This window comes from Pseudophryne corroboree, chromosome 1 (genome assembly GCF_028390025.1).
Source record: "Pseudophryne corroboree isolate aPseCor3 chromosome 1, aPseCor3.hap2, whole genome shotgun sequence".
NCBI classification, from domain to species: domain Eukaryota; kingdom Metazoa; phylum Chordata; class Amphibia; order Anura; family Myobatrachidae; genus Pseudophryne; species Pseudophryne corroboree.
Genome location: NC_086444.1, coordinates 248661181 through 248674507, shown reverse-complemented (window position 1 = coordinate 248674507; position 13327 = coordinate 248661181). Strand labels below are relative to the sequence as shown.

At 48.4% G+C, this 13327-nt stretch overlaps 1 protein-coding gene across 1 annotated transcript in view; it reads right to left on the bottom strand.

Annotated features, from left to right (window-relative positions):
* HSD17B4 (hydroxysteroid 17-beta dehydrogenase 4) overlaps positions 1 to 1535 on the bottom strand; it is a 566121-nt gene extending 564586 nt beyond the window's left edge. Inside the window, exon 1 of the mRNA XM_063964187.1 lies at positions 1308 to 1535. Within this exon, the coding sequence (XP_063820257.1) occupies positions 1308 to 1368 (61 nt within the window). The 5' untranslated portion in view covers positions 1369 to 1535. The remainder of the gene's footprint in view (positions 1 to 1307) is intronic.
* Between the last annotated feature and the right edge of the window lie 11792 nt (positions 1536 to 13327).

Genomic DNA, 13327 nt, shown 5'->3' with positions numbered 1-13327 from the left:
CTCTGACAGCAAAACTGTGTCAGGGTATGCTGGGATATGTAGTTTCACAGCAGCTGGAGGACCGCAGTTTGGACATGCCTGACATTTAAACACAATTTACTTAATTTAATTTTTTTTGTCTTAATTTTTTAATAAGAAACTGTTGGCCTAGGGGTGCCGTGAAAATAATTGTGATACTCTAGGGAGCCGTGACTGAAAAAAGTTTGTGAACCAGTGTCCTAGGCCATATGTTATGAAATGACCAAAACTGACTGGCACAGTAACAGAATCAACTCCCCACCATAACACTTTCATTAGATGTATCAAATGGGGTGTAGTATGGCTGACCGGCAGTCAGGAGCCCGCGGTCAGCATACCGACGCTGGGATCTCGGCAGCATACCGACGCCGGGATCCCAGCGGGGAGGGGCGAGTACAGCAAGCCCCTTGCGGGCTCGGTATGGGTGTCGTGGACACCCACGAGTGGAAATAGTCCCTGTTGGTCGGCATGCCGACCATCAGGATAGTGAGGGGTCGGGATGCTGGAGGAGGTCATGTGACTGTCGGTCTCCCGACCGCCGGTCACATGAATACCACCCATCAAATGTGCATAGCATCACACAGTGTGGTTACTGTTAAGCTGGCCACACACGAGACAACTCGCAAATGATGCAATGTCACTAACTCCCCCGGCAGCTCTCCACCGCCAGTACTGGACAAACGATATTGTGCAAAAGTGTTCATTTTTTACAAGCAACCTAACCATATAGTGTGTCAAGATACTATATATATATTGTACTCCTATCACTAACGAGATTGACAGATCTTCCCTGTAGTAGGGAAGATCTGAAGCTACAGGACCACGCATCAGATCGTTATCGTTCGTGGAAACTGCACAATTTATCATTCTGATGCGTTAAAATCGTGCAGAAAATCGTCTCGTGTGTGGCCAGCTCTACAAAAGTAAGCAGTCCGAGGTGAGCTAATAAAACCAGTTCATACCTCCCAACATGACCCTCTCTAGGAGGGACACAATACTTCTGGTCTCTTCTCTTAATTTATGATTGCCGACACCTGTTTTGAACAGGTTAAGGTATAAGAAAGGTGTTTCAGTACAAGTAATGGCAATCAAAAAGGGAAGTCCAGGAGCAGAGCATTCTGTTTCTCCTGGAGAGAGTCATGTTGGAAGGTATGCCAGTGTGTACTATATAACTTAATTATCTAGGATAATGCAACATCTCAGCACTGTAATAACAGCAAGTTACACTGTTCCCACCCCCTTGTACTGCATTCTGTACACACAGCACTCCCATAGCAGCGTCTGCTCACCTGCACCCGCCCCGGTGACCAGCACCACTCGCCCGTCAAAGCGCAGAGTATGAGAGCCCATGTCGCCCGCAGTGTGTTCAGCAGCAGCAGTGACAGCGCCGGTACACGGGTGTCTGATAGACCCACTACACTACAGCAGCAGCAGCTGGCGTTGCGTACCAAGCCTCGCTCTGATAGTGGGCTGGCTGTCACTGTGAGTGGCCCCTTCCTCCTCCTCCTCCTCCTCCTCCTCCTCCTCCTCAACAGCAGCAGCAGCAGTAGTCTCCTCCTGTCCTCGTCTGCCCCGTTTTCTGCAGACGCTGTTTATTGCCCGGGCAGAGTGCAGTTGTGTGACCTTTCATACTAAGCTGGGACTTCAAACCCGGAGGATTAACCTTTTAGTGTCAGGGAATTATTACCACCATAAGGAGTGACAGCACAGCAGGGGCGGATCCAGAACAAAATGACAGGGGGGGCACCACAATAGGGGAAGGAAGGGTGGGGGGTTCGGCACATGTGCTCCTGTGAAAGGGGTGTGGCTTTGTAACAAGGGGTTTGGCCTCACAGAGAATGCCATACCCATGAGTCACGCCCTCGTTTTCTTCACGCTGGGGGCATGGAGTACAAGGACAGTGGGTAACAGGATGAGAGTGCGGGGACAGGCCTGGTAGGGGACAGGGTGTGTGTACAGGGACAGGCCTGGTAGGGGACAGGGCGAGTGTGCAGGGACAGGCCTGGTAGGGGACAGGGCGAGTGTGAGCGGGGACAGGCCTGGTAGGGGACAGGGTGTGTGTACAGGGACAGGCCTGGTAGGGGACAGGGTGAGTGTGCGGGGACAGACCTGGTAGGGGACAGGGTGAGTGTGCGGGGACAGGGCGAGTGTGCGGGGGGACAGGCCTGGTAGGGGACCTGCCACACACACACAGCCACAATTACATACATAGCCACACACATAAATAGCCACACACACACAGTCACATATGCACATGCAATCTCATATACGCAGCCACATATGCACAGATACAGACACACATACAATACACAGTCACATATGCACGGACTGTCACATACAGTATACACACACAGTCACATACAGTTTACGTGTACACAGACAGCCGCATATGCACACACAGTCACATACTGTATACAGACAGCCAGATACAGTATACACAGACACCCACATATGCACAGACAGCCATATACAGTACACACACACACACACATATACAGACAGCCATATACAGTACACACACACACACACAGTCACATATACAGACAGCCATATACAGTATACAGTCACATAAGCACAACCAACCACATATACACACAGCACATATATACAAACAACCACATATGCACCCACACACATATACACACAAACACAGCCAAGAATGTTAAAACATTAATACACTATCCCCCCTTCCCACTGTATTTTGGGCCACATAGTTACACGCTCTCCCGCCCACCTGCACAATGACAGCCACATCCTCCCTGCACTCCCGAGTCCTGCACGCACTGCACAGCGCAGACGGCTCCCCAGTCAGGCTCTGTGTCGCGGCCGGAAACCACGTGACATCCGCGGGACCGCGACCAGAGCACGGAGATCACCACCGGCACCAGGTCACACAGCAGGAGGAGCCAGCGCGCTGATGCTGAGGGGCACAGCGCTCGGTGGCTCCCGAATCCTCGGCTCTCAAAGTAGCTGAGTGGAATCTTCTAAATGACAGGGGGGGCACGTGCCTGGGTGCCCCCCCCCCTGGATCCGCCACTGCAGCACAGGATGCTGGGCATGTCACAATATGCATTGTCTGTCGCGACATGCCTTGCCCCTTCCTGCAGTAACTTTATTCCCACCTAGGTAGTATGGCATTGCTTTGTGTTAGGGGCCTGATACGGGATGCGGTCAAGATCCCGCCAGACGGAATCCCGGCGGTCGAAATACCGACATTGGGATCCCGACTGGCACAATCCCGACATATTCTCCCTCTGCAGAGGGAGAATAAATTAGTGTGCCGAGCCCCGCAGCGTGACGAGCGCAGCGAGCCCGCAAGTGTGCATGCCCCCCTGTCGGGATTGTGCCTGTCGGGATCCCGGTGTCGATATTCTGACCGCCGGGATCCCATCCGGCGGGATTTTGTACTGATCCCCCTGATTCAGATAATGGAGCAGATGTATAATGCCAAAATATGCTAACCTGGAAATGTATTGAGATGCCCACCGGCTGCCTTGCAAATCTCAGCAGCTGTGTACAAAGATGCAGAGTTCAAAGTAGCCTTAAGGGGGGTACACACGTACCGATGTGTGCTGAGTAGTCTATCACAGAACACTCAGCACACATCTCCCCCCCGCTCAGCGCGATGTATGCTGAGCGAGGTGGAGGTGCTCACTTCACACAGCGGTGAGGTGAGCAATGTACTAGATTGTGCCTGCATGCAGGCCAATCTAGTACCGGCGCTATCGCTATGGGGCATACAAATGGAGAGATCTGTGCTTATGCTCTTATTTATCAATGAGTGATAAGTTGCACCAGCCAATCCGCTCCTGCCATTTTTCAAACCCAGCCTGTGACATGGACGTTAGGAGCTGATTGGCTGGTGCAATTTATCACTCACAGTGAAATGTATCACTCATTAATAAATAAGGGCATTCATTTCTAAGCAAGCTAGTCAAATTGCTTAGAAATTAAGCACGTATCCTCTCCGTGTGTACCCCCCTTTATGGTCACCGCAGCATGGCCGTAGTAAGTACAGTAAGACGGCGGAGTGCCTTCTGCTGCGTACCAGATCTCAGACACACACAAAAAACAGTTGCGACAGACCTGCATTTTTACCACGACACCGCGTTACCTCCCCCAAGTGGTCCTTGGCTGTCAATCACTTAGCAAATAAATGCTATCTATCACTGGTGTTGCAAGTCCATCGCAGAAAATGCGCAGTTCGACTAAGACGCATGCACAGTAGGTGGCAAAACAAATCAGGTTTGCCTACAACTCTGAGCAGGCCCTAGGTCTTGCTCACACTGGAGTTACTATAAACCGGTCTAAAATGGGAACCAATTAAAGGGATCTCTGGTGTGAAATACAGTTATGCAAATAACATAATACCACAGTAGTTTAATAAGGGTGTAGTATTGTATGCCGGCGACCAGCATAACGGCGCTGGCATACCGACAGCGTGGTGAGCGCAAATGAGCCCCTTGTGGGCTCGCTGCGCTCACCACGCTGCGGGCACGGTGGCGCGCTACGCGCGCCATGCTAGTTATTCTTCCTCCAGGGGGGTCGTGGACCCCCATGACGGAGATAAAGAAGCAGGAGACGTATGTTACATGCAGGCGCCTCCTGCTGCAGTAGTGATCAGAGCTGCATGCTAGGATGCAGCATTGAATCACTAGACTAACCATTGGGCGGCTTACAGTCCTCATGGTGCTGTGCAAGCTGCACTTCGCAGAAGTCAGGAAATCTCAGTCCTGCAATAGAGATCCCTGGCCTCTTCCCTCTCCCTAAATGGTGACACGCCTACATTTTCACAAATGGATGCCGTCACTGCCCCCTCCCCGCCACCGAATGGCATCAGACTGTCAATCACTGACAGTCTGATGCTGGGTCAGGGGTGTATCTACCCATTGGCCAGGATGGCACTCGCCAGGGGCGCCAGGCAAGGAGGGGGCGCCGCCTGGCAGTGCCACCCACGGCCAAAGGGTAGAAAAGTAGTACTATCAGAGTGTACCTAGTGAGAGTCTGTTACTGCTGGAGCGGCGCCGGTGTCCAGCAGCAAAGCACTTGTAATCATACTCAAAATAATCTACAGCTCCCAGCAGCCCTTGTTGCTGGGAGCTCCCGGCAACAAGGGCTACTGGGAACTGTAGTTTATTTTGAGTCTGATTACAAGTGCGGCACTGCCAGACACTAGTCTGATCACTAGTGCAGTGCGGTGCTGATGGACACGCCGGCAGTAACAGACTCTCACCAGGTACACAGCAATTGTTATATAGCACAGTGTTATAGATCTATTTGTTGTTGAAGATAATAATAAAGTGGCAGTGTTTGGGAGAAGGGACTGTAGTACCTGGAAAACTACACAATTTTCATGCATGTTAGATGTAAGTAAGTAGTAAGTAAGCGAAAACTTTAACTTGATGAGTGCATTAAAGAAAATACATATCTTAACTATTTCAAGCCCAGGTTCAAGGAAATGTATATCAGTTAATTGTCATTTTATCTTGGAAGTGATGGCACCCTGATGTTTCTTCTAACAGGAAGCACTTCTACCATCCAACTAATGGTGTTTGGTTAATGGCTGGGTTCATTTGAGGCTCATTTCACAGCATCTCATTAGCATTTCATTCGGGATGCAGTCAAGATGCTGGCGTTTGGCATCCCGGCGGTCGGAAAGCTGACACCAGCATCCCGAAACTGCTTGGTATGCTGATGCTGGCATCTCAACATAGATAGCGATGCAGAATGCCAAAATCCGGATTGAGTTGGTGCCAAAGTCTCCACTGGTAAGCTGCGTGGGAGTGTTAGGGTAAGGCTGCGAGGGTGGGAGGGTTAGTCTGCAGGGAGATTAAGAAGGGTGGGTTACGGTTAGGCACCACTGAAAATGCTGGGGAGGGGGGGGGGGGGGGGGGTGGCGGGTTATGGTCAGGCTGTGGGAAAGGTGGGTTAGGGTTAGTGGGGAGGGATGGTGTAACATGAATATGAGACACTACAGTGCGGTGTAATGTGAAAAAGGGACACTACTGTGTGGCATAATTTGATTTTGAAGTACTTTTGTGTCCACACCCTTCCCCCACCCCCACAAGACCATGCCCCATTTCCAACACTCACACCTTATTTCAAATGTGTGTAGGGGGGGCGGGATGCCAGCCCCTTACTTTGCCAGGGGCGCTTGGACCCCTAGATACACCCCTGTGCTGGGTTACTTGCTACTTCGCAGGCCCAGTTCACACGCCTAGGCAGTACCAATAATTGGTACTTTGCGCCTCCTGTAGCAATAGCTATGGGATCAGAATCACTCCCATTGTGTTTAAGCAAGTGTTAGTTCATAAAAATGTATAATGTAAGCAGGGCCGGCTCTTCTATTAGGCAGCTGCCTAGCGGGATCGGGACCTGAGGGGGCGGCCCACTGAGGCTGCCTTTGAGAAAAATGAAGGATGTCTCTGATATCATTATTCTTACTGCTGGCAACAGCCACGCCCACAATGGCATCAGCTATTATTATTTATACATGCTGCAGCCTGCTCCTCTGGCCATCAGTGTTAACAGCTGGGTGCAGCCTGCAGGCAGCAATGTGGGTGCCATGCCCACTTACCTCTCCTCCACTTCTTTCACACAGCCAATTATGCAAGCTTCTCCTCCCAGGCTGTATAAGAAGAACAAGGAGCTGAATGATCAGCAGGAATAAGGAAGGTAATGGAACTTTTATGGCTTCTTGGTGTGTGATTGAGGTTAATTGGTGCTGTGAGAGGTGTATTTAGAATTAATGTATTTATAGCTGCTAGGTGGAGGGAGGTTATTGGGTGCTGACAGGGGGAGTTAATAAGTGCTGGTATGAATAGATTAATAGGTGCTATGCTGTGGAGGGTTAGTGGGTGCAGAGAGTGAAAGGATTAATAGGTGCAGTATTGGGGTATTTTGTGCTTTGGGGTGTTAATAAATGTTTGGGGTGAATGGATTAATAGGTGCTGGGTGGAGGGATGTTAAGGGGTGCTTACAAGGTGAACAAATGTATTAATGGGTGCTGTGATAGTGAAGTGATTAATGGGTTTGAGAGAAACAAGTTAATGAGTGCTGAGTTGGGGGAGGTTAATGGGTGCTGACGGTGTACAGGTGTGTTAATGGGTGCTGTGAGGGTAAATTGATGGATTCTTAGAGAGGAAGGGATTAATGAGTTCTAAGTGTATGAACTAACTCACAGGTTCTCAAACTCGGTCCTCAGGACCCCACACAGTGCATGTTTTGCAGGTAACCCAGCAGGAGCACAGGTGTATTAATTACTTACAGACACATTTTAAAAGGTTCACAGGTGGCGCTAATTATTTCACTTGGGATTCTATGAGGAGACCTGCAAAACATGCACCATGTGGGTCCGGGACCGGGTTTGAGAACCTGTGAACTAACTCATGTATTCTTCAGGATAATGGGTTAACAGGTGCTAGTGGTGAATAAATGGGTTCCTGGTGGAGGGACATTAATGGGTGAGGGGTGACTTGGATAATGGTGTTGATGGGGGCGTAGGTAAACGGGTAGAATGGGTGATCTGGTTCTGCACAAAAGTGTATATATTTACGGACAGGTGGTGCATATTAAAAGTAATATCCTGTTGTCATAAACTTTGGCAAACACATAAGTGTGGTTTTATGTAAATGGTCTGGAGTGTATTGGGGAATTAGGGGTGGTAATTAAAACTAAAATTAACAACTCACCATAATACCTGGGAGGGCGGGTGGGTCACTTCCTTCGGTGAGGTCCGTGCGGCGGGTGATGTGCAGATGGCTGCACAGAGTGACCTCTGACTTCACATAACGCTGTGCAGGGGGAGCCTGGAGAAGGGAGCCAGGCAGCGTCTGAGCCTCCTGATGATGCTCAATGCTGCCCGGCATTAAAAAAAACGATTGACTGCCTGATCCTGAAATCCCCGGGATTGAATCCGAATGAATTTTGGCCTAAATCCCTGGATCCTCCCGATCCCGGGATTGGCCACCCTAGTATCATTCCTGGAAGGTGATGCTTCTCCTTGCCCTGGCTTTGGCCAGAAGGTTGTTGGAGCTTGGAGCCTCTGTGGCTGCCTCTTGGAAAACTCCGGATTCCATTTCGGTGCATTCCACACACTCCGTGGGTCCCTCGTGGGTGGCTGCCCTCTGGGTTTTCCATTACCTTATTTGTAGGGCGACCACTTGGTCTGACTAGCATACTTTTGTCTGGTTTTACAGGTTTGACTCGCAGTATGACAGGGTACTCAGCACTCGCCCACCCATGATGGAAGCTCTGGGACATCCCCACTGTCAAGAGTAACTCAAGTGTCCCATAGTGGATGAAGGAGAAAACAGTATTTTGGTACTTACCAATAAATCCCTTTATTCGAGTCCACAGGGGACACTGGACGCCTACCCTGTGCTGTTCCTTCCTGCCATGGTCGGTTGTCATTACCTGTTATGACTGTATTTGTTTCTTGTTTTTCATTGCTGTTTTCTTACAGTTTCACACTTTTCATGTGATGTCTCCTGTTGTGTGTACTTGTTTCACCTCCTCCTCTGAAGTATGGCCCTCATTCCGAGTTGTTCGCTCGCATGCTGCTTTTAGCAGCTTTGCACACGCTAAGCCGCCGCCTACTGGGAGTGAATCTTAGCTTATCAAAATTGCGACCGAAAGATTCGCAATATTGCGAAAAGACTTCTCTGTGCAGTTTCTGAGTAGCTCGAGACTTACTCTTCCAGTGCGATCAGTTCAGTGCTTGTCGTTCCTGGTTTGACGTCACAAACACACCCAGCGTTCGCCCAGACACTCCTCCGTTTCTCCAGACACTCCCGCGTTTTTCCCAGAAACGGTAGCGTTTTTTCACACACTCCCATAAAACGTCCAGTTTCCGCCCAGAAACACCCACTTCCTGTCAATCACATTACGATCATCAGAACGAAGAAAAAACCTTGTAATGCCGTGAGTAAAATTCCTAACTGCATAGCAAATTTACTTGGCGCAGTCGCACTGCGAACATTGCGCATGTGCATTAGCGACTAATCGCTCCGTTGCGAGAAAAAAATAACGAGCGAACAACTCGGAATGACCCCCTATGTTCTTCTAGCTCTCCTCGGGCACAGTTGTCTTAAACTAGCTTGTAGGAGGGGTATAGAGGGGGAGCAGCTAGTCACACTTCTAAATTTAAAATGCCAGCTCCCGGTTAGCATCCATCTATATCCCACTGTCAAGAATAACTCCAGTGTCCCCTGTGGAATCGGAGAAAGGGATTTATCGGTAAGTACCTAAATCCTGTTTTTGAGCACACCATCTGGAGTCCTTATAGGTCAGTTTCCACTAGACTCAATGGGATATCATTTAAAAACTCAATGAACAATAAACTTTTTTATAACAGTCACCATCCTATATTGTAGCCAGGACACTAATTTGGTTTTGACCATGTTATTTGCACTATTGTCGGTCACGCCAGCGTTCTTTCTTTTATGAAGTAGATTTTGCCAATCTCTATTAGTAGCTGTTGTGTGCCTACCTATAAAATTATTCTGTGTTGTACGCCCACATGTTCTGTTGTTTCCAGTGACCACACTAATCATGTTATGTTACTCCCTTGCTGAACCACTATGGCACAGTACAGCTGTTTCCCAAGGCATAATGTCAAAATAATAGTTAACAACCAGACATTTAATTATGTGCTTCTCAATTGGTTTGCACTTGCGTTCATAAACGCAAAACAAACATAAGTAGTTTCCTAACCTTACACTTGCAGATTTGAACAATTATCAACACTGTAATAGGGGTTATGTCAGGTATGGAGCAGTTTGTTATACATACCTTCCAAAATTCTCGGCAAGTTAGACTACTTCCTCCAAACCAACTAGGGTGGTCATTCCGAGTTGATCGCTCGCTAGCAGTTTTTAGCAGCCGTGCAAATGCTATGCTGCCGCCCACTGGGAGTGTATTTTAGCTTAACAAAAGTGCGAACGAAGGGATCGCAAAGCGGCTACAAAATAATTTTGTGCAGTTTCAGAGTAGCTTCAAACCTACATAGCGCTTGCGATCACTACAGACCATTCAGTTCCTGATTTGACGTCACAAACACGCCCTGCGTTCGCCCAGTCACGCTTGCGTTTTTCCAGGCACGCCTGCGTTTTTCCGAACACTCCCTGAAAACGGTAAGTTGACACCCAGAAATGCCCTCTTCCTGTCAATCACTCTGCGGCTGCCTGTGCGACTGAAAACCATCGCTAGACCCTGTGTAAAACTACATCGTTTGTTGTAATAGTACGCTGTTCGTGAGCATTGCGCCGCATGCGCAGAAGTGCCTTTTTTTGCCTCATCGCGGCACAGCGAACGAATGCAGCTAGCGAACAATGACCACCTAGATCTACTTAATCTCACCAATCATAAAATATGCCCATTACTAGAGAGACCACATTCCATTCCTTGTAAGCCACTCTGCTTTAGGTTGTCTGTGTAATATGCAGACAAATTATCTCGGTGAGTTGATGGTCACCTCTGCCTGCGAGTGGGTTGATTAATTCACTCCTGACTTATTAAAAGGTTGTTAATTGCTCCAAGCCCTACCTGTAGAGATTATTACAAGCCCCTACTACAGCATTATATGGCTATCTGAATAGGCATATTAAACCTACAGGAATAAGTGCCCCAAACTTTGGGTATTACCTAGCCTGCCACTTAACTCAAATGATGGGAATACCAATGATGTGTTTTCAAATCTTACTAAGGGCCTGTATCAAATGACCACAATGTCATTCAATATACTGTATCTACCATGCCTATTTCGGATGCAACTTTTACACCATCCCAGTTTACCATACTTCTGAGTATTACAGTTTGCAGCTGTTCTCTTTTTCGCGGATCTACAGGCAATTCGAAGTCTGCTGCTTAACAACTTGCAACTGAATGGGAGGAACTTGGCAGAATTTAGGCATTTGCACATAGACTAAGTAACCAGAGGGAGTGTTATGAGTGTGTCGCTGGAGTTGCATCTCATCCAGTCTTGTGCGCACACAGAGATCCAGCTATTTTCAGACTTGCTTCTGCAGCAGGTATAGGGTAAGTGCAAGTGCACGCTGATGATTACCACTTTCCTGAATGGACGGGTGGGGGAAGAAGGTGTATCTGCAAAGATGTGTCCGACTCTAAATTGACGCAGAGAGATGCGTTTATTAGCATGGACATAATATGACTGCCAATGATACGTGCAACTAAGAATCAGGCCCAGTGTGTTCACTTTGCTATTATGTGGCAAAATATACAGTGCATCTGGAAAGTATTCACAGCGCTTCACTTTTTACACTTTTTTTTTATGTTACAGCCTTATTCCAAAATGAAATAAATTAATTTTTCCCTCAAAATTCTACACACAATACCCCATAATGACAATGTGAAAAAAGTTTTTTTGTGATTTTTGCAAATTTATTAAAAAATAAAAAACTAAGAAATCACATATACATAAGTTTTCACAGCCTTTGCCATGAAGCTCAAAATTGAGCTCAGGTGCATCCTGTTTCCACTGTTCATCCTTGAGATGTTCCTACAGCTTAATCTGAGTCCACCTATGGTAAAGTCAGTTGATTGGACATAATTTGGCATGGCACACACCTGTCTATATAAGGTCCCACACTTGATAGTGCATGTCTGAGCACAAACCAAGCATGAAGTCAAAGGAATTGTCTGTAGACCTCCAAGACAGAATTGTCACAAATTAATAACAGAAGTCATAGAGGTAGGAAGGCCCTTCTCACAAGCTTACATTCTGTAGGGAAATAGGCATTGATTCACAAGGATAGGTGCTATATTTTGCATGATACACCAGATTGCAAAGGTTCTTTGTGGGCTGTACGATATGGTCACACAGCAATAATGGCCAGGGGTCAGGAGGATGGGAAAGTGAAGAAAAAGAAAATATGTGAGGATATGTGTGAACTATACAGTGCAGGGGCGGATTGGCCTTAGGGCACACCTGGTAGGCCGACATGTCTGTGGGTAGATTCCTGGTAGGCTGACATGTCTGTGAACAGGGCCGGTGCTAGGGTGTTCAGCGCCCTCCTGCAAACTATAAATTTGCGCCCTCCCTACCATACAGTACTTCACAAAGGGACAGCATCACAAAAAGTAGTGTGGTCTCACAAGAAAGGGGCATGGCCACACAATAGTACTACCAATTTAAATTATGCCACAGTAGTGCCCATTATACGCATTATGCCACACAGTAATGCCCCTTTGAACACATTATACCACACAGTAAAACCCCTTACACCTTATGTCACACACAGTAATGCCCCTTACATATTATGTCTCACTCAGTAATGCCCCTTACACAATATGCGACACACAGGAATGCCCCTTACACATTATGGATGCCCTTTACACATTATGCCACACACAGTAATGCCCCTTTCACATAATGGAATGCCCTTTACACATTACGCCACATCTGGTGTAGGTTGTGAGCCACTGCGGCCGCCCTTGACTAGCTGCCGGTGCGCAAGCTCCAATTGGCCTGCAGCCTGCGTCAGATGCAAAATGAGGGTGGTGCTGTCTCTCACATGGCTGCCTGCCAATGTGCCATCTGTAATCAGTAAATGGAAAAGAAGATAGAGGGGGGTTACACAGTGACTGGGACAGAACACAGAAGGGGGGGGGGGTGACACAGTGACTGGGACAGAACATAAATGGGGAGTGTGTGACACAGTTAGTGGGACAGAACACAGAAGGGGGGGGGTGACACAGTGACTGGGACAGAACATAAATGGGGAGTGTGACACAGTGGGACAGAACACAGATGGGTGGGAGGTAACAGTGTCTGGGACAACACAGACACGGGGGGGTGACACAGTGACTGGGACAGAACACGGAGAGGGGAGGGGTGATAGCGATAAAACACAGAAGAGGAATGACAATGACTGAGGCAGAACACAGTGGGTGACAAAGGCTGGGACAGAACACGGGGAGTCACACAGTGACTGGGACAGAACACGGGGTGGTGACACAGTGACGAGGACAGAACACGGGGGGGGTGACAGTGGCTTGGACAGAACACTGGGTAGAGACAATGGCTTGGACAGAACACAGAGGGAGGTGTAACACATAGATGGTGGTGACAATGACTGGGACAGAACACAGGAGGGTGACATTGTGACTGGGACAGAACACAGATGGGGTGACAGTGACTGGGACAGAACACAGAGGGGGGTGACATAGTGACTGATCAAACACTCGGGTTGTGACAATGGCTGTGATAGAACACAGAGGGGGGTGACATAGTGACTGGGACAGAACACTGGGGTGGTGACAATGGCTGGGACAGAACAGAGAGGGGGGG